Source organism: Pomacea canaliculata, linkage group LG13 (genome assembly GCF_003073045.1).
Source record: "Pomacea canaliculata isolate SZHN2017 linkage group LG13, ASM307304v1, whole genome shotgun sequence".
Lineage (NCBI taxonomy): Eukaryota > Metazoa > Mollusca > Gastropoda > Architaenioglossa > Ampullariidae > Pomacea > Pomacea canaliculata.
In genome coordinates, this window is record NC_037602.1 from 23,356,006 (window position 1) to 23,380,707 (window position 24,702).

Consider the following 24,702-nt stretch of genomic DNA (forward strand, 5'->3'; position numbering starts at 1 on the left):
TATATTTTTGCTGGATAATAATTATGTATGTGAAACTCAGACTCAGACACTATTTAAGAACAAATGTTTCACAGTTATTCACTGAGCTGTTGACTGTTTATCTTCTCGCCGTGTCACGTGTGATCATCATTCCGCGGTCACTACACTCGTGTTGGAAGTGAACAAAGTGTGTATGAGTTTTTAAAACCTGGTTCAACCTGAAATCTCTGCAGAATGTGTCAATATTTCCATAACATGTTAATGGTATTTATTGAAATGAAATGTAGAGAAAACATATTGTTGACAACCATTACATGACATATTGGAGCTGCCACTAGTACATCTGCTCAGAATTACCTGTGCATTTCACTTAACCGACACCTCTCGATAAGGCTTTCCTCAATTCAACACATAAATGTTTAGTCTTTCTGATATTTCTTTGCTGCTATTTTTATTATTTTCTTTGGTGTGTGTTGAGCTGGTGGACAAATCAGTGTAACGTGAATTCTAACATTTCTCTCACCTATTTGTCATGACGAGCATTTTCACGAGCGCAAATATCAAAGATTTTTTATTTACCCTGCCACCTGGACATTCTCGTCCTTGCAAACTGATTTCCCTCAAATTAAAAAACAAAAACAATTAAAAACTGTTTAGCATAGTATCATGAAAATCAAAACGATGTCATTTAGGGTCTCTTTTGTCTGGAAAGTGTAGGAATACCAGGACAGGTTCCTGTTGCACTGTGACCTATAATACTGTGACCCATGACCTGGGGACGGGTCGTCTGGCTGCACGTCACCGGGTTTTCTTTACTTTTGAACTGATAGCGTCACGATCTGACCTCGTGGGTCATCGTGTCAAGTAGTCTATGTGTTTGTGTATTCCAGTAGGCCGTAGTGTATTTATGCGTGTGCGATATGCTATCTTCTGCTTTTATATTTTAAAACTAAAGGAGAAAAATTGATAAGGAAGGGGTCACTAAATAGGAAAAAAAAAAGAATGAAAAAAGCGCTGGATGTATACGATGATGAAATTGAATAATATATATAAAATACATATATATCATTGTATCAAACAGGATTGGTCACACACGAAGGCAAAACCGTGTAACGACTATATATATTTTTCACTTCTGTACAATGTGGACAAGAACTGTCAGTCGTCAACAACTGTGTCCATGTTGCCAGAATGGCCGGTCTAGGGTCACGTGCCCCAACAAATCACTTCACAGGGTAGGCGGACTGACATCTTGGTTGTAGACTGGCTGGCCGACCTCAGGGTTGCTAGGGAGTCACTTTGTACAGACTGAGGATGCCGCCCACGTTGCCCAGAACAGCCACGTACGCACCCTTGTTGGTGTTCAGCCACCTGTGACCACATCGGTAAACATCAGCAACTCCACCTTGACATGGTGTCTGATGATGCAATGTGTCACGGTGTATGATGGTGCTGTGTGTGTATGTAATGTAGTTGTACCAGCAGTTAATGTTGTACTCACTTTATAGCTTGTACGTCCGCTTCTCCAACCGAGTCGTCGTTGCGCCTGTAGGCCTCGTCCCAGCTGAGCCCCGGGTTGCCTCGCCTGATGAAGCCTTGGAACACTGGGTTGGGCAGCGCGTCCCTCGTGTCCACCGTGAGGTGTACAACCCGCCCACGTTGCCGTTAGACACCACCAGCAACAGCGTGTCGTCGTCAACTCGACCAACTGCTATAGCTGATGGCCTCGGGCCCTGTGTGACAACACAGTGAATACTGAATACATCATCACTCACAACAACATGTCAACATGCATTACCACAGTTATCTCAGGAAAAACAACGGCAACTTCTTTATTTTCGGAAGGCTCTACCCATTACTGTAGAGAGTTGAGTTAGAAATTTATTATATGGCGACAGTAAAAGTAATATTTATATTTTGGCTTTTAGAGAGAGAAAGTGAAGACTGATAGAAAAATCCTCAGAGAGTAGGCAGAGCTAACGAAGACACAAAGAAGATGCTAAGCTGACATAGTTTATCTCTAAGTAATTATAATTATTAATGAAGTATACTTACTGTTTCTGGTGACATCTGGTCGACGGAGTCTGTTGGCTTTGAGTTGCCGCCCTCCAGTCTGGCGTTGAAAAGTTCTCGGTACACACTCGGGGTGCTGGCTTCTGTAAACACTCTTTCAAACAGATCCCCCGAGTCGTACACCCGTGTTTGTGTGGACACCCGCAGCACGGACATACCCCGTCCACCGTAGCCAGTGAGGTGCGAGTAGCCTTCCCTGAACAGTAAGAAACCAGTAAGTACAGTGAGTGTCTTACACAAATTCCTTTCACTCCAAACTGTTGAGAAAAAACTTCAGACTGTAGAGTTGTCTTACAGAGGGTTACTGGACAGCGGGCTTCATGACCCTACACTTGTATCTGTTTGCTCACACTTTGAAGGCACAGTTGTGATTGTTGTTGACAAAAGGCCTTAATACACTGTCATAATAATAATAATACACTTAATACTTAATACACTTAATACACTGTCATGTCAGTGTTTACTTACTGAGTTAGGGAGTAGCCATCCGCAGCGGTTTTTAAGTTGGTGAACCTCATTTGAGCTGCAAAACAAAAAACAGTCTTTAATCTCGTTACTACTAAACATGTCAGGCACAGTAAGGCAGCTCATGACAACAATACTTGTGTTATATTTCAACTATTATCACTTTTCGATAGATAGAAGGCGGCAAAAGCTTTGCAGTAGTGAGGCATAAAGGTTAGTGAGGAATGAAGGCAACAAAACAATAAAGAAGATTTCAGACACTTTGACTGAGACTCACTTTATGAATGATGGATTAGCTTATGGAGGAGACCTTATTTAGGATACCTACTTATTATATGAGCTATGAATCAAGGATACCCATCTAAGTTATGAATGGGGGATAATCACAAAAACTACCCTATGAATGATACCCACCTAGATACAAGGGTTACTCATCTAGCTTATAAATGATTTCCAAATAGCTTTGAGTGCTACCCGTATAGCTTATAAATGCGGAACATTCATCTATATGATGAACCATAGTTACTTATCTCACGAGTATACTTTGTAGTACAGTAAATAAAACACTCGCTTGTCACCATTGCAGTGAGAGGTTCTGGGTTCAGATCTCGTCCTAGGAAGCTCTGAGTATGTGACACCTGCTGGCAGGGCCGGGTGTCGGCAGTTTTCTCCGGTTTTCTGTCCTCCCTCCTTTCCCATCATATACGAGGAGGAATACCCACTTAGCTACGAGAGATACCTAGCTGCTACCTCACCTAGCTAGGAAAAATACTCACCTACTTACGAGATATACTCACCTAGCTTTGCTGGATTACCAAGCGCTTCTCGTAGGATGGACTGGTCACTGGAAGACATGCTGCCTGCGAAGGCTGTAACAAAAGATGTTTGTGAGGCTCACGTGTCTACAATACACTAATTTCTAATTCTGCAGTACCCGTACCCGCATGCCTCTAATAATACTGCATCACCAGTATAGCATAAAAAAAAAAAGAAAAAAAAAGAAAAAAAAGGGTGCGCTAGACTGAACTTCATGTGCTTTTACAACATTAAAAATGTAACTTTCAGAAAAAAGGTTTTTAAGTCGTTCCTGAAAACACAATTTCTCTCTGTACATCCTTATTCTCGACATAAAATGTGAAGAAGTCACAGACAAGATTTTGCAGCTTACCATTATTGATGGTGTAAAGCCAGTCATAGCCTGTTGCTGACTCCTCGAAATCACAGCCGACATCGGCGATGCTGTACCTGATGACAGAAATGACTGAGGTGTCATGTAGCTACAGGTAAACAACTGACTGCGAGGTGTGATCTTGCAATAGATGGGTGGCCAGCTGCTCACCTTGTGAACTCCCCGGTGTCAGCAGATGCCAGGAATGTTTCCCCGTTCATCGTGAAGCTGGCCAGTGCCGCCGACTGGTAGAAGGTGTTGATGGGATACGACTGAAGGTTGATACCTGCACACAGGACCTGACACCTGATGATACGCTCCCCCTTCTCCTGCCCCTCCTACTCCTCGCGTGTCGAAGAATAGTTTCAGTCTCGATGTCAATGTTGATTAGTTAACTGAAAAACTGTCGTCTGATAAATGTTCTGTGGTCAAGTCAACTGAAACGGATGATCGTTAACTAAATGAAACAGACGGTCTCTACTTTCATGTCTTGCAGTTGAAGAAAAGGATAAAGTTGTCTGACAACAGCATTGACTTCGTTTTGTCGTATTTTCATAATTTCTGTCCCCCCCCCTTTCAGAGAGAAAGAGAAAGAGTGAGAAAGACAGGGGGTGTGGTACCTCCGTCCTGAGAGCTGGTGTCTATTCCCTGGTTTCTCCATGATTTTAGCAGCTGAGGGGCGAACTGAAGTTCGTACTGTGCAGCTTCTAAGTTCAGTCCCCCCAGGACATTGTTCTTCTGCAAAGGGCAACAAAGAAAACAGTATTGTCATTTGTTTTTCTCTCTGTCAGTGTCCAGTATTTGTCATTGTCAGTCACAGGTACATGACTCATGACCCTTCAGCAGCACGTGTCAAATCGTAAACAACTGGGTTTCACGTAAACACGCAGTTTTGATGACAAATAACAATGGCTTCCTTTCCAAACTTTTCTAAGCTACAAATACAAAACTTATTGGTGGCAAGCTGACATTTCCAGCAAACAAAATCTGTGACACCTGTAGCCATCACTCACTCACTCACTCACTCACTCACTCACTCACTCACTCACTCACTCACTCACTCACTCACTCACTCACTCACTCACTCACTCACTCACTCACTCACTCACTCACTCACTCACTCACTCACTCACTCACTCACTCACTCACTCACTCACTCACTCACTCACCGAGCTGGCGATGTAGGCAACGTTGTTGGCATCGATGGTGACGGAGCGGGGCTCGTAGTCTTGCCTGCGGTCGGATACCAGCTCTGAGCCACTGCTACACCTGGAGAACACCTGGCGGGCCCCTGCCGCTGCCAGCTTCTCGCTCCTGAAACAATGTAGACATTACAATGTAGACAAGCCTCCTCCCTTCATCCGTGCACATTACGATTCTGAGTGATCAAAACCCTGTTGGTCCTTCTTGTATAGAAATGTATTGCAAAGAATCTTCGTGCTAGTGACCATCACCAGCATCACGAAGAGGCACAAGGACTCACTGGATTATATATCACATTCTGAACATTAGTTTGTTTAGGGAGTGGATGTTGGGGAAATGCGTGTACGAGCATGTGTCCTATACATAAATAATATGCTTGGGGTCAACGGACCATGCAGGACACGGCTACAGGTTATAGACATCCCGATACTGCGGTGTGGACAATGAAATACAATGTAGGGGCAGGTGACTTGTGCAATGAAAGGTGACACCTCAGGTGACAAAGTAGATGCTTTACGTGATGGGGATGAGGATGCGGTCAGCCGTGTTGCCAGGTCGAGGTTGAATGACCTCAACGTCACCAGTGGGGTCATCAAAGACTCCGTTCAGCCTGTGCACACGGCCCTGAGACACCACCACCAGGCGCGAGCAGTCGTTGCTCCAGGCCAGGTCTGTGGGGTCGAAGCCATTGACTAAAATAAACAGCAGAACAAACAACCATTTGTTTAGTTTTCAACCAAGTACATAGCAGCAAACATCAGCAAAAGGTGTGAATACGACTGGGCTGCATCACTGCCTCCATCATATAGGGGTACAATCACTGGTACACTCTGTACATACGATACAATGTAGGGGGACATTGTACAGTCCCATAGGATATAATGTACAGTCTCTTCGAGTACAATGCACAGTTTAACTGCCCTCACCGGGTACACTGTACAGTTATACCATACACAGTATGTAGTCTCACCGGGTACACTATACAGTTATACCATACACAGTATGTAGTCTCACCGGGTACACTGTACAGTCGGACCACTTCATCGGTTGGTGACGTCAATGGCTTAAAGAAGCGCACACTGGCGGGTGACGGAGTGTTGGTCCTCACGAAGCTGATGGCCAGATGCTCGATGTAGTTTCTCTTGCAGTAGGCGATGGAGTCCGGGTACCCGTCAATCACGGCGTCAAACCCGATGGTCTGAGCCAGAACCGGATTGTCCGGGTCCGCCATGTCTACCACGTTCAGCACGCCGCCATAGGTCCCTGAACATACCGGATGTGACATCACCAGAATTAGGCAACCACAGGCTTGGGGTCTGTGACCGGGAAACCTCCCGTCCATGTTAATGTAATTAGGCAATTACCGGAGACTACTAAATAGTAGTAATGAAGCTATTTCAGGAGACTACTACATACCCACGACGTAGAGGATGCTCCTCTCCTCGTCAAAGGCAGCGTGCGATGCGGACCCCACCCCGAACCTTAAGGACCCGATCTTGTCCGGCAACTTGAGGAAGGCGGAGGGCCGCAGCGACACAGCATCCAACCCTCCCACCATCGACAGCAAAAGAACGAGCAGGACGGCCATCTGGCGACTGTTGTCAGGGCTGCTGCAAGTCAGTGACCACTCATCACAAGAAATACTCATCACGTACAACTACGTCCAGTAATGACACTAACTGAACTCTGAGAGGACGTAGGACCAGGATTGTTTGTAAAGTTAAAGATATAACCTGAAATAACCTGATATCTTGACAATAATGTCATTGTAGTAATGAATAGAGGATCCTTCTTCTAGTCGTCCATGACAGCTGCTCTACCGCACTACTTCTCTCTCCACTACATATTAATACCAGTGAACCACTTCTACCCCTACTACAAGGTGCATGGACTATACTATCACACCCCTTTATACATCTACTAAATACCTCTACTCCACTTCTACTAATATCACCCACATAGTACTACATCTTCTACTTCGAAACAAAGACGCATATCATATATTTAAACATAAGAACAACTTTGTTTATGATGACCTACTGACTCAAAAGATTAAATTGTTATCTCTGTCTCCTGTCGCCCATATGGCGTTTTTGTAGTCAGACCCATGATTCTATAAAAATAGTTTGAGAACAAAGACTGCTTGACTCTCAGGCAGTTAGAAAAACTTAGAGACACGAGATATATGTGAAGATACAGATGTAAAATATATACTTGTAAACAATATTAGAATTCTGTGTGTGCGTGTGTGTTTGTTTGTTTGCTTTGAGAAAGAAACAATGTATTAGTTTATGCGTTCTCCTTTTTTTGTTATTCCATTTATTTCCTCCATTTAGTTCTGTGACTTTCATCATAAAATAAAGTTGCCTTATTCAACTTTTAACAAAAGATTTCAACATGAAATGTAAAAATACAATTTGTTCAGTTCCTGATTGCTGTGCCACTATTACAGTTTACTGATGAAAGTCTTCCCCCTCACCACAAAAAGTTTGGAAAGTTAAACACATTGGACAGGTAGACATGTGCCTTGTACTTACCTGCGTCGGTGACTTCTGGACATTGAGCGGCGCCAGTGAGGGCTGTGACCCAGCGCTTCCTGTCGCACACGCATGCGCACAAAGTCTGTGATAAGAGTTTGTCTTCAACATATAAAAACATATTCCACATTTAATTTCTGCTACTCAGGGTGAAAACTATGGCTGGGATTGATGATTGAAAGGAAGTTAAGCGGTTAACTGGAAACCGAGATCGTGATAGTCAGGTCACGCTTGTGACCCTGTGACCTATCCATGCCATTGAGACATACGGGTGGATGCACTGTTTGTCGTTGAAAACACAAATAACTACAGATTAACAGCAATTATAATAATTAAATAAGTAATCAGGGCTTCTGCTTACGCAAAAAATTGCGTACAGTACGCATTAAATGTTCGGAGGACCCCTTCAATTTTCGTCAATGGGGTCCCAGGGGACCCCTTCAAATTTGGGCGAAGAACAGATACAAAACTTGGGTAAGTGTAGTGTCTGACTTCGTAGACCAACCTATTGTTGTCGTCTGCTGCAAGGCGAGAGTAACTTCCCTTGCACTGAGTTTGTTTTCCCTTACCAAAAAGAGCTGTCAAAAGTGTCAAACCCTTGATGGTGGAATTATTATCACCAGCAACAGTAACGCGTAGCCAGACGAGTGTGCATCGTGTAGGTCCGTTGTGTAGGTGTGTGTATAGGTGTAGGTGTGTGTAGGTGTGTTTGTTTATGTAGGTGTCTTTGTGTGTGTGTGTAGGTGTGTGTGTGTGTCTGAGGGTGGATGTAAAGCGAACGACTAAAATATCATTAGAAGCCTGGTCTGGTCCCTGTTGATGGTTCACTCAGAATGAGGGGAGCAGTCGGAACACTCACATCCCCAGTAAGAATAAACCTAGTTTAGTAGTTTAGTTTATTCCTTGTTGCTCCTTTGAGGAGCATAGAGCCACAGAATAACCGGAAGTGTGGTGATTCCTTGATGTAACGGCTCTTTTTGATGTCTGACCACTGGTCTTCCCCTCCCTCAGACATAAATACACTGCTGTAAATTCCACAATCTAATTTCACTTGGAATCACGATGAGGAGGAGAGGAGAGTGTGGATGACAAAACACATCCGTGTACGAGTGCAAACACACAAACAGACATTCACAAACACAGATCAACCAAACGACTCGGATACTAGTAGGATGCATACTCGTGTAAAGCACCGTGTTTTCCCTCGCTGATCCGGGTGTAAAGCGGGTACCTGACGAGTTTTAGGAGAAGTAAGGTAGTGAAAAAGAAGTGTTCCCTGACAGAATAGCTAACCCCGAGATAAATATCTAACCCCTCACCTCTCCCTACCCACTGTCGCTGAACTACCTTCTATCATTTATTTCTCTCTCACCCAAGAACAAATATAAAAAGACAGACGCCCAACAGACCAAAAACTGAAAATTTAAAACAACAGACTTTTCAATGGAATTTAGTTGAAAATTTATGATAACCAAAGACATATTGTTTACAAGTGGACAGTTCTGTTTAATCCTTCCTGCCTTCATCGGAAGCAGATTAAGGGTCGTGGACGCTGTAGAGGCTGACGACACCAGCCTGGCCACTGAGTGCGATGAGGTACGGGCCCTGGTCTGTGGTCAGCCACCTGTGACAGCAGTGACAGGTCAGAGGTCACAAGGAAATCACAATAATCTGATAGTACACAACGGTGGGACTGTAGAAGGATATGAATACAGCGAGTTAACTGTGCGAAGAACAACAAAAAATGCAGAATACATTTCAAGATAATACAGTTCCAGCTTTTGACATATTTTATACATTATTCCTTCACCGACCCATTCTCCGTCCGTGTGTCCGTCTGTCCGTCACTGTCTCGCATGATGGAGAAGTTCATGTAAATATGTTAAAAGACATTGTTTATTGACTTTCAAGGGTTAAATAACATCAAAGGAAAATGTTCAGGTGTGAGAAGAAGATTAGGTGACTCTACATGGTGTGAACAATGTATACATACATTTAAACACATTGGACAAGGGAAGGGGCGCACGCACGAACGAACGCACACGAACGAACATGCGAGGAGATATGAATGATCATGTAAAGTCACAGTTGATAGTTTGAACTGTTTCTTGTTTCTCTTTCCTTCAGTCTGTGAGTGTGTGTGCCTACCTGCGTGCGCGTACTAACAAACTAAATATCCCGCCATGCATTATTCTGACTGCAAAATATTCCCTGGATGAGTGTCTGTTACGTGTTTTATTCTGCAATGTGATATTCCCTTGATATTTGGACAGAACCTGTCCTGTATTTATGCGGAATAAGGCCACGAGATTAATATGTTGTGACTGGAATGTTTTATAAGCTGTAAACAATCCTGACATCAGGCTGTTGTTTGTCTGTGTGTGACAGGAGCATCTGTCTGAGGTGACTGTAGACAAGCTCATCAGTCTGTAGACAGTTCTCAGTCTGTAGAACTCATCAGTGTGTAGACAAGTTCATCAGTCTGTAGACAAAGTCCTCAGTCTGTAGACAGTTCAGTCTGTAGAACTTATCAGTGTGTAGATAGTTCAGTCTGTAGACAGTCAGAGACTCACTGCAGGTCGCTAGTCAGCGGCTCGCCCACAGAGTCGTCAGGCAGACCGTAGGCCTCGCTCCAGGACAGACCAGGGTTGCCCCTCCGGACAAAGCCCTCGTAACGAACTATCGGCACGTTGTTGCCCTCGCTCTCCACTGTGAAGAAGTAGATTCCTCCCACCTGACCGTTGGCCACTGCCAGCACCGTGAGGTTGTTGATGGTGCCCATCTCTATGGCACGTGGAGCGGGTCCCTGTCACCAACAATTCATCAACTCACCGCAAGAACAAGTCATCAACACCAGAGGTGACAATATTTGAACCCTTCATAGAGTTAGGTGCTTGTGTTAATATCTAAATATGGATGGTAATAAACAATCGAGATAAAGATTTTTATTTTGCATAAAACAGAATGTTAAGACTAGAAACACACACTAAAGCTGCACCTCATAAAATGACCTTTGACCTCGTTAATGATAGGTCACGAGGGCATGTCCTGCTACAAGAATCAAAGACAAGAAAATCACCGTTTCGGGTGATGCCATGTCGAAGCGGCTGTTCTGCAAAGCACTTGCTGACCCCATCTGCGAGTTGAAGACGGCCTTGTACCTGTCGGCGAGGTTGCCGGTGTAGATGCGCTCAAAGATGTCGCCGGAGTCGTACACGCGCTGCACGTGGTGCGAGTCCTTGCTGTTGATGCCGGTGGAGTGGGGATCGATGGTGAAGATGCTCAGACCGCGGCCTCCGTAGCCAGTGATGCGGTCGTAGCCATCCCTGCAACACACTCGACAGAATGAGGCGGCGAGCAGACTGAGACTAGTGTAGGAATGCACGCAGACGTACAGGTTGATAAACTCGCATGAAAGAACCAGCAGCTTCTGAGGCTAGGCATCGATGGTAAAGTCCACAGAAACATTCGAAGGAGTAAGAAGGTGGTAGGCAGGAGCAAAATAAACCAAAACAGACAGAAGTAGTCAACCGGAGGAAAATAATTTTAAAGAGCTTATTTATTCAAGTAAGATGTAGGTAGGTGATATTGTGTAACATTGACAACAGTACAGTATCCATGTACAGTAATAATATTAAATTGTTACACATACAATAAACAGTAGTTAAACTAGTTTTAAATACATCAGCTCACTTACACCAGAGCGTTGTACCCGTCAGCTGCAGTTTTGAGGCGTGTAAACTCCATCTGGCCTGCAAATATGTATTACAAATATGCATTACAAAAACATATTCTGTAACTCTAAATGCTTGATGAGATTATTATTTTGGTTGTTTGTATCTCTTTGTGATGTACACTCACTCGATTGTGTACACAACACTGAAAAAAGAGGGATCATGTTATGAAAGCTTTCAACGTAGTCAGACAAAACAAAATCACAGACATGTGCAATGTGTAAATCTGCCCATCCATCCATCTATCCTCCCATGCTTGCAGATTGACAGACCTAGTCTAGACGTGTCTCTCAGAGCTGCTCTCAGCAACGTGATGTCGGCAGTGGGCACTGCACTGCTGAAACCTGCAACAGGTGAGAGACAACAGGTGAGGTACGTCGCTTGTGTTAACAAAGAGACAGGGGACTTGAACAGGGATCACAGTGCAAAGATGTGAAATAAATGCTAACAGCACTGTCTAAATAGGCGTGATTATCTAGTGTGGACGCACTTCCTGTGAGCTATAGACACTGTAGAGTGTGTAGAAGCTACTAAGGCCAGTAACTATGGTGTCAAGATCACAGTATCACCACATCGCCCACCTTCTGCTGCGATCCACTCCTGGCCTGTTGATGCCTCACTGAACTCGCAGCCATCTTCCACTTGAGTGAGCCTGTAACACAGCAGGTGTAATGAGTCTGTAACACGATATGTAATGAAAGCACAATCAGCCTGTAACACGAAGTATTACCAGTCTGTAACGGATGTTACATGTACACCACCCCCTGTAGCTGACAGAATTAGGGAACCAACACATACAGTGAGCTGTAAGATTCACAGTGACAGAGATAGGTACATGATAAAATGGTCGTCCCCTGACCTTTCTTTGGTTGTTGGTGGATCAGTTGTTAGAAACCCCACTTTCCTCTGAGCTTTTCGTGAGGGCGTTACTCATCTCTTCCTCCCTGTCTTACCTTCCCCAACCCTCTAAGCTGCTATCCGTTTGCCCAAAGATGTTAAAGACTTTGGTGATTGAGACAGGATGCACACAAGCAGGTAGTAAAAACACATAGATGACAGATGACAGACCATGTAGACAAGTGGCCAGAGGCGCACCCGACAGACAACAAGAGGGCGCATGCGCCATGCTGACCTCGTGAACTCCCCAGTGTCCGCAGTTGCGATGTAGGTCTTCCCTCCCGACTGGAAGGTGACCAAGTCGAATGGCTGGTAGAAGGTGTCTATAGGATACGGCTGTGGGTTGATTCCTGTATACGAACAACCATTAAGGTTGGAATATTTAGACACTGCGTGAGTATGATGCGTGCTACTTCACTCACAATTCGTTATTCAGTGTATTGCGTGTTGTCTGACATGTTAATAGTTCCTGACAATTACACAAATGTTAAAAGACGGAAAAAAGTAAAATTATATACAATTAATATATTTGTTATTCTTATTATTTTATCAAATTCAAGCGCCTACATCAAAGCTAAAGCTACACACCGACAATATGACATGGAGAATGCGAGACACCAATAGACAGGGAAGTGTACATGAGCGTGCGTGAGTGAATGAGTGAGTGAATGAGTTTGTGCCTCAAGATGCTCACACCTGAGTCATTGAAGCTAGCATCAATTCCCAGTCCCTTCCACTTCTTAGTTCCCAAGCTCAGGAATTTTACTTCAGGGTAGGCGCTTTCCAGGTCCAGCCACCCGATGGCGTTGTTTTTCTTGGAAAATACATCATCGTGTAAGTAAATAACTGTTAGTTAAGTTTAACTAACGTGAGTGAGCACTGCTCACGACAGGTTGAGACAAACGAACACCTAAAATACGATAAATAAAAATAGCTTCACGACAGTGCCATCGTCGTCATCATTATTGTCATCATCGTCACCATCGTGAAAAGTCAGACACGTTGTTCCATGTCCAGTCACGTGATATGATAAGTAAAACTAGAGTTCGTGGGGAACATGATTTTAATAATGGAGGCAAGTTTTGCCCTTACCCCGATAGCGAAGTAAGCGACATTGTCTTCACTGATGGTGACAGAACGAATCTCCAGGTCCTGCTTCCTCGTCGACAGCGCGTTGCTTCCTTCTGTACATCTTTGGAACACCTGGCGCACTCCTCCCGCGATGAGAGCAGAGTCGCTGTTACACACCACAGAGAGAGATGGAATGAATGACTTGTCTATACGACTAACCTAACAGCATAAAAAAAAATACATGAAACGGCGAGAGAGCACGAGTTCTCAAACAAAAATACGAAACTAAATTAAACAACAGGCAATAGTTCAAAATACTCAGTAGGTCACGGTATCATACACTATTCATACTATTATGTACAAATTTTGATAGAATTGACATTTTTCTATAGTATTATTTATTGAATAAAAATAACTTCTACACGAGGTGCTGGTGTCAAGCGTGACACGTCACGCATTGTACGTGGGTCATGTCTCACGGACCATGACTAAAAGATTATGACGAAAGGGTCAAGGCTCGAGGGTTGTGACCCATAACTTTAGGATCACGGCACGTGACGAGTGGATCGTGACAAGATACCTCGACACCAGAGGGTCGTGACTACTTACGAGATGGGGATCTCGCGTCTCTCCACAACTACGCTCATGGACAAAATCTCGATCTCAGTCGGGGGGTCGTCGAAGGCTCCGTTGATCTTGTGCACCTGACCGCGACTGACGACCACCAGCTGGTAGCAGTTGTCTGTCCACTGCATGGACGTCGGGTCGTAGCCATTGACTGTCACAAGGAACCAACACATTGGTACTCAGTGGGTGTCCACTGTCTCCTTACAATAAACCCTTGTTTATTAGTGGATGGATGGAAGGTTGAGAGAAATACTGCTACTAATAAAATAATTTAATGATAATTAGATAGGATAGGTAATAGTCTAAAGTCTGCCAAATATGATGATGGTACAGACTTGGCACGGGGTCGTAGGCTGACACCAGAGGGTCGCTGGGGTCATCGAGGGCGCCGTAGATGCGGACTTTGCCGCGGGAGGAGGTGCCGAGTCTCTGGAAGCCGACAGCCAGGAAGCTGCGTTGTGACGAGTGACACACAGCTACAGCAGCAGGGAAGCCCTGTGTGAACGGCACTGTCTGAACGATGGTTGGACTGTCGGGGTTACTGAGGTCAATGATGTTCATTACTGCCGCCTGCGTACCTGGGGACAACACGGAGCATCACAGCCAATGTTACAAAATTATGAATATTTTAAACTGGCGTACAAGACTTTGTATGTTTTCACGTGTGTATGACAACAAATTGTCTGACAGTCTGACATGCTGATGGCATACAGACTCACCGACGACATAGAGGATCTTGGTGAGTTCATCGTACGCCGCCGCCGACGCTGTCCCCGCGTTGAACCGATGTGCCCCTTGGGAGTCGGGTAGCTTGAGGAAGGCCCCGGGTACGAAGCGCAGGGCCGTGCACCCCGCCAGCAGCGAGAGGAGGGCAACCAGCAGCATTGGGCAAACCTTCGTCACAGTGAACACGACGCACAGTATGATAATATGCCAAGTGACGCACAATATATCAAGTGACGATAATATGAGAAAGTGAGGGATAATATGTCAAGTGAAGCCCAATACTGACAAACTGGCGCACAACAGTGTCAAGTGACGCACAATAGTGTCAAGTGACGCACAGTATGTCAAAGTGACGCACAACACCGTGAATAAGATGCACGAACCGGTGAACGTTCACAGTGCGACTAAAGGGACACACAAGAGGTCAAAGAACGCTCGCTATTTTAAAGTGGGATCTGACAGATGTTCGGAACACGAATCCTGGTTATCAGAAGAAATATTTAAAAAGTTAAATGGAACATCCACGACGATCTGAGATATTTTTTTCTGCAGCTGATAGCGTGACCACGTGACCGCGTGACACGGTTTAGTGTTTCTGCTTTTTGAGAACAATGAATGTCTTTCGGTCTGTCTGGCAGTTTGCCTGTCTCGTTGTCTCTTACTCTCATTGCATGTGATCTGTTAGTCGTGGATATCTATATCCAAGTCTGTCTGTCATTCTGTTGTTCTCGAACAGTCTACAACCCACAGACTAACCCTATGACCATCACTCAGTCTTACTAAAAAAACAAAAACGATGTGCTATGATATTTTTTTTCACTCGCGATGTAGCCTTTTTCGCATTGGATATACTTACAGATAAATCAGGGATAATATGAGAATTTATTCTTAATAATTAGGTGTTTCATTGTAATTTACTTTTATACATCAGCTGTTTATATGCCACGTGCTCATTACCTATGAAATCATGATAGAGTTTGTCGGCTTTGTACTGACACTGCTTTACAAACACGACTTCAATTACCGACACACATTCACATTTCTTTATGCAGACATATATAACTTGATGCATCTATCTACACATTCATACAAATATAAACACACTGGAAGAAAATAAAATAAGGACGAAAACGCGAAAACAGTCTGAAAACATATGAAACATTAAGCAGTGAGCCTAGCCAGCCCCACATTAGACATGATATGTGAGCTTACACCGCTTTATATTATAAATGATATGTGAGCCTACAATGCATTATATTAGGCATTATATAGACAGTCCCACATTAGACATTATATGAGCCTAGACAGCCCCAAGAGTTGCCATACACAGCCCTACTTTAAGTATTAAGGTCTATCACAGGTCAGAAAACATTACATAGTCTTGTCAGCTGCTTTCTCTCTCAGACCATCCTGTGACTACCACATAGGTCAGGGTTAAACACACGAGTACAAATAGACATCTGTATATTAATTTTATACACAGAGGTAAAATATTGTATTTTTGTATCTTTTACATAATTTGTACACCAGAAGAAGGATCCTTACCAGTCCGGACTCCTTGCTGACAAAAGACTGTGTGTGAGTTGTCAGACAACTTTTTATCTCCAGACCCAAGCTACTGTGGTCTCAGCAACTCTTCAGGCAGACCTGCGAGAAGTCAGATAAGACTAGCACGGCTTGACTGGGTAAAATGAACCTACACACACACATACACACGCACTGACACACTAACATACACACAAACACACAGACACACGCGCAGACACAGTAACATACACACAAACACACTGAGTAAACGTTTTCATAGTTTTCTTTAAAAAATTAATGCACCTCGTTGTCGTATAAATGTTTTCTCATAAACCGTTTATTCACGATGACCAGACTTTTTCTTTATCAACGTGTCGACACTCTCGTCTCGCGCTGTATCACACGGTTAAACTGTCGATGAAAATAGACAAAAGTCCAGGAGTTATTACACACATAAAACAAATCCACATTTATTCTCTCAGTCGTAATGCTCAGTGAACTCACGTCAGCAAGTGTTTTGCCAGTCCTGCCAAAGGGACGTAATTAAATAGCGTACAGGCATAAGGGAGGTAAGTGAGCACTGACTGCTGCTGAGTGCCAGAGATAGTGAGTGCCAGCCTCTCATGCATCCTCCTGTCCCCGTAATTACACACGCAGCATCGATCGTCTGCGCTCACGCGACGTGATCGTTAGCAGTCACAGCGATGACGTCAGTCGCAGACCTCAGCCTCTGGGGGCGTTTGATTACGTCATTGTCCTCTCGGCTAAACTACACTTCACACCCTCGTCAGCAGGATAGGGTTCGTGAAGGTTATTTCCTGTGACATAAATAACTCGGCTATTCATCGAAGTTAGAGCTTCTGTAGTCAAGTTGCAGCTGTCCTCACCAACATGGAAGAGCAAGGGTCATGTCGCCATGTAAAAGGGAAACTATTTTAACTGTAAATGTTCGAGCACGGAAGCTTAGTGTGCACAGTGACATACTATGTACAATAAAGTCTACTCTGTACAGTGAAGTATATTGTGTGGAATGAATGAAATCAAGGTTGTGTGGTCTTCGTGCCCCTTGTCTGTGAGCGACGATGGAGTCTGGAAACGTCACCCGTGACGTGCCAGACGCCTGTTTGCTCAACGGCACGTCTCCTCTCCGCTAACTGCCCCTCTACCCTCTGCCCCTCTGCCCCTCTACCCCAGTGGTATCGATCGCCAAAGCGAAGAGGAAATCGACTTCACAAAGTGGCTTGAGTGATGGGCATGCGCACTGCTCTAAACCTGGCGAGCGAGAACAACAGAATAAACACGTGACGACTGTCAGGGTGGGTGAGGCGAGTTCCACCACTGGCCACCCTGTCTCTTGGAGACTCTGTCATTCGTCTGTCGTTGGTCTGTCACGTGACTTGCACCCGTGGATGTCTTTTTACTGCTTCTTCGTGCACTTGTCTTCGTCTCATCATATGTCCTTCTTGTTATGGTCCTCTTTCTGTCCACTTGCTATCCCCGATGCCTTGTCTTCCTGTGGGTACATGCTACCCTAATCTCTACTATAATTCTATTATTTGTTCATCAGTCAACCTGTCATCAGTTCCCAGTCATAAACCTGTATCTACATTGCGCTCCTGTCCCCTGAAGACATCAGTACTCAGATGACATGGAGGTGCGTCTATCACAGGGACTTTCTCAGACCTCAGGCGAATTTTCGAGAACTTCGACGGCTACCGACTGACTCCAGCAGCAGACAGACGGCAGGGATGCCGCCAGCGCCTGGTTTATCGTCAGACAGCCAAGAGCAATCACAGACCTCGCTCCCTCCCGCACATCCGAGAAGCAATTGATCAGACAAACATCAATCATGGCGCCGACAGCCACCCCGCCAACGGGAAGAAGCATCAGATGGAGGGAGGTACTGCGGGCGGGGAGCCCGGATGGAGGTTAGGAAATGACGGCGGACATCTAAAGCAGAGATATTAGATGTTGACAAGTCGATGAATACTGATAATGTCCATTGAAGTCTTATAATTATGTTTTGAATATGTCAATCAAAGTATATTTAGTTGGCTGTCAGTATGTGTTTTAGTATCTACCTCGTCTGGGAGCTCACGAAGTAACACTACTTGCTTTTATACTCCATGAACTATTTTTTACGATCACTAAATAATAAAATCCTAGAGTTGCCATGAAAGCCGTGTTTCCCAGTGACCACTTACATCTAACATTCAGACACTGTCTACAGGAGGGGCCATGGGGTACAACAGTCAAAGGTCACAGCACCATAAATATTAAGAAAGGCAGATGACTTACACAGTGTTTAGAAAACAGTGTTAGCATTGGAATGGAATGTTAGTGTATAAAATAAATGATGACAATAATTTCCTGAGCGACTAGATTAGTCTTTGCTGAGACATTTTGAGGTCTCGTGCCCCGCCATTGTGAAGTGCTCAGTGAGTAGGTTTGTGAACACTTATATTAACAGACTTTGTGAAGTGTTCACTAAGTCGAGTCCTAGTCGCAATAAATATTTTAGATAAAAATGCAGTCTGAATTTTTTCTTGTTAACATATCCTAGGATAGAAAAGTGCTTCCACTGAAAAGGATTTTTTACTTGCAGCTGCAAAAGTGTGTATACTCTCTATTTAATACAACAAGGTGAGCGTCCCATCTTTGTGTTGTGTCGCCTTTGACCTTACATACACATAAATCTCAACACATACATCATGTTTCCTCCCCATGGTGGGATTAGAAGATTTCTCTGGTGACTGGAGTAGAAGGTGCACACAGTTTATTTTTTGAATATCATAGCTGAGAAATGCACATCAATCTCGTATGTCAAGGTTTTAAATCTTTTTTTCATGCACAGAGCTATATGAGCACAAGACCTTACAAGATTGGATAGTGAGGTTTTCATCCCAAAGCAACCATGGAAACAGCAGCGAGGGAATCTGTTGACTGTCAAAGACATGGCTTCCTGCAGCTGGAGGAGGACTGGCTACAAGACATCATTGACAGGGTAGGGGACCACCAGATGGTCTGAGGCCGATATGGACACTGTAACACCTGTCTGTATACCGAGAACTTATTTACAGGACCGGTTGTCTTCTGTGATGTAACCATAGTTGCTGGCTTGGTCTAAGACCAGATTCCCCTTAATTACTAAATATAATCCACAGAATTGCTAGTCCACCAACTCATTTCAGATTAAAAAGTTTCTAACAGAGGATCCCTGCCTGCATTAGGTCAAGAGGTCAAGGAAAAGCCGGACTACTGCTAACAAACACTAACCCGTCATGTCTCAGACTCCCAACCAAATTTTACGATTCTACAAGTGTACAAGTCATCTTTTAATAGCAGACATGCCTGTCTATCACGATTGTACAAACAGATACCTTTGCTGACAACACGACTAAAATACAAGCCAACAAAATTATTATGTTGACATAAATTTGCTTATGTGTGTAAAAATAATTTTAATTAATGCAAATATTTTAGTAAAAGCTCAAATTCCATCAAAGACAGAATATAAAGCTTTGATGTGACTGCGCTGCTAGTCATTTACAAAACATTATATCATAGAACAAGCAGCTGATCAGTCGCTGTGGCATGAAATACAGCCGCGGAGGGAAAAAAGAAGTCCCGAGACGGCGCATGTAATGAAGTGCGATTGTGTTTGCTGAACGCCGAGTTTTCTTTCACGGAGACGAGGATGATATGTTGAGGGAGCAGTGGTCCCCCGACACCTCCCATTGAAAGCGAGCAAGACAGCGGCGAGCAAATCTGGGAGGACGGCTGGAAGCTAATCTCAGTGCTGCACGCCAGGCTCAGCGCGCACGGACAGGCAGCTGCTGCCGCACACAGCACACTGCAGCACCGCAGCACCACGCAGTGCGTCAACGATGTTAGTGATGGTTTTTTTTTAACATTCCCCCTTCCTACGACGACCACCACCACCAGCCCTAACCAGCTGAGAAAATGTGAGTTTAATCTTTCACCTCCTTCTTGGCGTCGGCATCAGTACCACGTGACTGCTAGTTGAACCACGTGACGTACATACAGATGGTCTCGCGTTTGTCACGTGCGCCAGCGAAGAGGTTAGAGGACCACCAGGACTTCTCGTGGAGCATCTGGCGCCGAACAACACAGCGAGTGTTGGGGGAGACACTTGCAGGGCAAGTGATGCGAAACCAAATATTATTTGACGCATGGGGTGCGTGGCCATCGATCTGCGCCTCCCAATCTCAGCAGCACGTGGCCAGCATGCGCGCCTCCCAGTGATTTGGTCTGCAGAACGATTCAACAAGATCCTCCGCAGTTCAGTGAGGGCTTCTGCCTCCCCATGGAGTCTCAACCGCCGTGTCTGTAACAATCTGGTCTCCAGGTCATGCATCACTATTTTCGTCGACAGCGACGACTATTTTTCCATCTCATCGTGTCCACGGTTGAAAGTTGCAGTAGGAGATCTCACCCGGCAGTTACCAACAGCCGTGACTTGTGACTCGTGATCAGCTAGTCTGTCCTTCTTTACGGTCAGTTGCCTTCTTTCGTAATTAATCCTTCTCAATTAGTATGTTTGATAAATGAGTAACAGCATTATTGTCATCGTCAATCAGCGTCCATCTCTGAAGGCGACATTCAATACAAACATTGTTGAAGGGCACCTAATGGAGGATGGATTTGAGGGAAAGATGTCAGTGACATCCACATCAGGTCTAGTCCGAAGACACACGCTGACTCGTCGTGGATGAATTTTGTGGTAAGATGAGCGGGTAGTGTACCCAGCCTGTGTGTGCACCTGTTTGCTCTGTCAAGCCGCGGTGTTTGAGTATTCTTTCATGTCTAGTCACCGGAAGGTAAAAGCTGCACTAACATCGTAGAAAACACCAATGCAGTTCGAAAGGTCTTCTTGTCAAAGTCCTGTGCACATTCTTTTCACCTGTTCATTCTGTGAACTGGAAACATCGTGAGCATCGCAACGTTTGCTGGCCCGTTGGGATGTCGTTCTTGGAGCAGTCATCCTGGACATGTGTAGTCAACAGTTATAGGTGGATATCAGTGATTGTTGTTGTTTCCAAGTCAACTGATAACATTCGGAATTCAACTTGTACGTAGTGAGTGAGCTAGTAGCATGTGACCTCACCCCTCAGCGAAATCATCATCATACTCGCAGTTTTCTTTGTGAACCAAGAAGAGTGCAGGTAGGTCGTCCTTTTTATTATTCTGAGAGAGTGATGTTCATAAATGTTTACGATCTCCGTGTCGCACAAATACTAACAATAAAGGATCTTTGCTATATCTCTCTCTGTCTGCCTAATACATAATCCTCCAATAGATAAACAATGGTTTAGTGCTGCAGGCGAGTTTGACAAAACTGTTTGTGAGTCACTGCTTTTCATATATATTTTTTTTTTCTGCACAGTCGCAGGAGCATTAGCCGAAGCCGACAGCTGCCACGATGAAGCCAAAGTCTAGAAGCTAACAGGAGTCGAGGGAGAGACCGAGTTACTCGCATGCAATCCGTGCTAAGTGGAGGGCACATGTTAGGACTGCATAAACAGCTGTGAGTGATGTCCCCTTTTCTTAAAAGCATGGTTTTAAAATATTCTAACATTAGCGACAATCTCATTCCAAATTTGAATCCCTCATGCTTCTGATGACATCGTGGAGGTTTCTAGCAGCTCCAGTAGTCTGCACACGTCGGTAGCCACGCCATTCCAACCGTCTCTGTCATTTTGAAATCAAGCAGATTTTTCTTGACCTCGACCTTAAAAGGTCGTGACTACAAATAGCATTCAGTGTTTGTTGGTTTGACAAGAAGCCAAACATTGCCATGGTGTGCGCCAGGATCCGGCGCCTGAGAACGAGCGCTGGACTCTTGGGTCTCGTGGCATGCATACTGTTGGTCAGTGCGCGTGCTGTGTTGACCAACACGTCCTTGCTCGTGCTGCTCCACCCTGACAGAGGTGACACGTCCATCCAGCACGCTCTGCGCACTGACCTCAACCTCTTGTCCCGCCAAAGGAATCAGAACCTACAAGGACCAGAATCTCCGGTGATTCGTGTCCAGGACACTGAGCAATCCACACGGCTTCCACAAGTGGTGTTGGTGGAGACAAATGAGACGGAGTCGAATCCCCCCATTACTGACCTCCCCACCATGCTTTTGCTGACGCCTTTCAGTAAATCGCCATTCGCCCAAGTTGCCATGGCGACAAGGCCGATACCCGGCCAAAAGATCTTTGCCTTTCCAGAGGTGAGTGAAAGCAGTCTGAAGCAGGTGGATTTCTCTCGTCTTGGTCAACTGAACATCCTGTACTTCCACGACAACCTCGACCTGCCTAAAGGAGACGGCAACAACAGGAGCGATGAAGTCAAGTCGTCAGCGATGATCAAAGAGCCATCAGTCTATGTTGATGGATCGTTTCCTCACCATTCCCCAAAATCGCACTCCTCTCTTCTGACGGCGTTCCAACCCGTGATGTCACGTGACGAACGACTTCTTCAGCTCTTTGTCTTCCAGATGTTTGTTCGCGCATGCGCGGAGCACAAACTGACGTTCTTCCTGTATGGAGGGACGTTGCTGGGGGCCTACAGGCATCATGACATGATTCCGTGGGATGACGACATAGACGTCATTATCGACGAAAGGCAGCGCCACCTAGTGTTCAAGTCCCTGAACTCTTTGCCAGGTTTTTCGTTGTGGGCACCAAAGGGGAAGCAATGGAAGTTCTTCTGGCGGAACAGCCCGGCGTTGAAACATCTGCCGTTCCGCTGGCCCTACGTGGACATTTTCTTCTTCGCCAGTAACGGAACCCACGTGCATGACGTCACTCTGGACAACGAGTCCGACTTCCGTGTCTCTTTGAAAGTTGTTTTTCCGCTGCAGTTGCGTCCCTTCGCAGGTGCTCTCTTGCCTGTGCCTTGCAACATGGACGTCGTGTTACGCTCGAGTTATTTCCCTGGACTGTGCGTCACTACGCAGTTTCTCCACAAGATGGAGGCCCCAGCGCCCCGCCATCTTCTGGCAAGAGTGGCTTGTAGTCGTCTGCACCAGCTGTACCCATTTGTTGACAGAAAACGAGACAACAACTCACTTGTTGAGATACTGAGGAAAGGAAAGACTGTTATTTCAAAAACTGTGCTTCCGGGATTTTGCGAGGAGTAAGGAATAACTTCCAGACAATATTTGTCAGCTCTCACCTGAAATCGGTCTGTAAGACGCGCTGAAGAGATGGGTCATGGGTTAAAGGTCGAGAGGTGCTCAATTGTTTTCCTAATGATTTTTTAAACCCTAGTGCAAGATGTTTTCTCACCAAAATACTCCCAGTCGTACTCAAAATACACGTCTAGAAAAATTCATCCCCACTAGACTTTTAAACAAATAATTGTGACTAATGGCAGCCATGATGTTTCGTCCAGTGAAAGCAATACACATCTGCTCAGTTTAAGAAGTTATTTTTACTGCTAATGTAGAAATTACATCAAATGGTTAAAAAAATTGTTGATAAATTTGGAGTATGGTGTTTCTTCCTTGCTTTTGTATGTATTTGCATCCTTTTGATAATCGCATCTACCCGGGTCTCGCGTGTCATCTAATTAATGTCTGTAATGTTCTGGTATAAACACAGGCACTGACACACGTGCGGACAAACACGTAAACAAACCAATAGTTATAAGCTTTGTGATATCTAACCGCACATCTGGTGGATGGTGTTGTTGTTGCTGTGCTATTAGCCTGGTTAGCTCTCTGTAATCTGTGCTAATGACTCGCTTGACAGAAGGTAATCTCGGAGGCGCTGGCTGCCGGGTGCGCTGGAGGCTCGGGTGGGGGAGGACGACTGGAAGGGTAGGCGGTGTGACGTGCCGCCATTTGTTTGCGGGCGCGCGAGCTTGACAACTATCGATTCCATCGTTAATGGAAAGTCGGAGTGTGGGCAAGACAGCCCCCATTAATCAAGAGATCGCAGAACAGGAAGCTGCAGGCTGGAAGCTAGGGATGGCAGTGGCGATCTGAGGAGTTGGGAGATGAGTTAGTAGAACGATGTAGTCATGGCGATAACAGCTGAGAGTTAGACACCCTCCAGAGGATAAATTTTTATAATTTTTGTCAAAGGAAAAATAATATCTTTTATCTCTTTTGAAAGTACTCCCAATAATTATAGTCCCTCACTGTTTACAGATTAATTTTAGTAGAAAATTCTATGATGCCACTAAATAAGTGTAGCAGGTGGACAGGAAAGCTAAACCAATGAAAGTTGAAGTGAGAGGAGGTTAGTCTCATCATTATTCTAATCCGGCATTTTTCTCCTCGTTAACTCGATCCTTCACCACCACCACCACTACATCTACTGATGCTGGAGGTATAGGTGCTGCTGTGTACTGCTGCTTCTAACGGCGGCGGCTCTGTAGCTCCCTCTGGAATGAAGTTGTTTCCCCTGCTGACCAGAGTTCGATGAAGGGGAGGAGAGGAGATGCTCAGTCGCTTGACTGCGTGGTGGAGACCCCATCGCCCAGACATCTCCATGAATCATGGCGGCGCACTCACAGGCCGTGTGCAGCCAAGGATGGGAGGCTGGGTGTGGAGGATGGAGGGCGACAGACTTCAGTCAGATCAATACACACGTCTCGACCACCACCACAACCCACGGAGGTCACATGACATGCACAGTGAAATAAACCAGGCGTGCACATCGCCGGCGAGAGAGAG

At 45.0% G+C, this 24,702-nt stretch overlaps 3 protein-coding genes across 7 annotated transcripts; 1 reads left to right on the forward strand and 2 right to left on the reverse strand.

Annotated features, from left to right (window-relative positions):
* Window positions 1–1,083: 1,083 nt before the first annotated feature.
* On the reverse strand, window positions 1,084–7,560 carry LOC112554252. Of its 4 annotated transcripts, none has more exons than XM_025221953.1 (13): window positions 7,426–7,560; window positions 6,305–6,498; window positions 5,903–6,151; window positions 5,406–5,580; window positions 4,855–4,999; window positions 4,306–4,423; window positions 3,857–3,971; window positions 3,686–3,762; window positions 3,315–3,386; window positions 2,521–2,575; window positions 2,035–2,248; window positions 1,478–1,712; window positions 1,084–1,347 (listed from the first exon to the last, which is right to left on the reverse strand). In XM_025221953.1, exons 1-12 carry the CDS (start codon window positions 7,497–7,499, stop codon window positions 1,482–1,484), a joined length of 1,719 nt encoding a protein of 572 aa, XP_025077738.1. In that variant the 5' UTR covers window positions 7,500–7,560; the 3' UTR covers window positions 1,084–1,347; window positions 1,478–1,481. The 4 variants fall into 4 exon arrangements, with proteins under 4 accessions (XP_025077738.1, XP_025077737.1, XP_025077739.1 ...); XM_025221952.1 differs by having other exon boundaries at window positions 1,084–1,350; window positions 1,481–1,712; window positions 7,426–7,559; XM_025221954.1 differs by having other exon boundaries at window positions 1,084–1,350; window positions 1,481–1,712; window positions 6,305–6,495; window positions 7,426–7,507.
* Window positions 7,561–8,847: 1,287 nt separating this feature from the next.
* On the reverse strand, window positions 8,848–16,127 carry LOC112554615 (mesenchyme-specific cell surface glycoprotein-like). Its single transcript, XM_025222505.1, has 13 exons — window positions 16,026–16,127; window positions 14,474–14,648; window positions 14,090–14,332; window positions 13,737–13,905; window positions 13,149–13,293; window positions 12,753–12,870; window positions 12,292–12,406; window positions 11,741–11,811; window positions 11,432–11,503; window positions 11,123–11,177; window positions 10,505–10,751; window positions 9,999–10,231; window positions 8,848–9,049 (listed from the first exon to the last, which is right to left on the reverse strand). Exons 2-13 carry the CDS (start codon window positions 14,637–14,639, stop codon window positions 8,962–8,964), a joined length of 1,722 nt encoding a protein of 573 aa, XP_025078290.1. The 5' UTR covers window positions 14,640–14,648; window positions 16,026–16,127; the 3' UTR covers window positions 8,848–8,961.
* A 3,554-nt stretch (window positions 16,128–19,681) lies between these two features.
* On the forward strand, window positions 19,682–23,510 carry LOC112554625. Of its 2 annotated transcripts, none has more exons than XM_025222533.1 (2): window positions 19,682–21,193; window positions 21,415–23,510. In XM_025222533.1, the coding sequence occupies exon 2, from the start codon at window positions 21,826–21,828 to the stop codon at window positions 23,158–23,160; it is 1,335 nt and encodes a 444-aa protein (XP_025078318.1). In that variant the 5' UTR covers window positions 19,682–21,193; window positions 21,415–21,825; the 3' UTR covers window positions 23,161–23,510. The 2 variants fall into 2 exon arrangements, with proteins under 2 accessions (XP_025078318.1, XP_025078319.1); XM_025222534.1 differs by having other exon boundaries at window positions 19,682–20,524.
* Window positions 23,511–24,702: the final 1,192 nt, after the last annotated feature.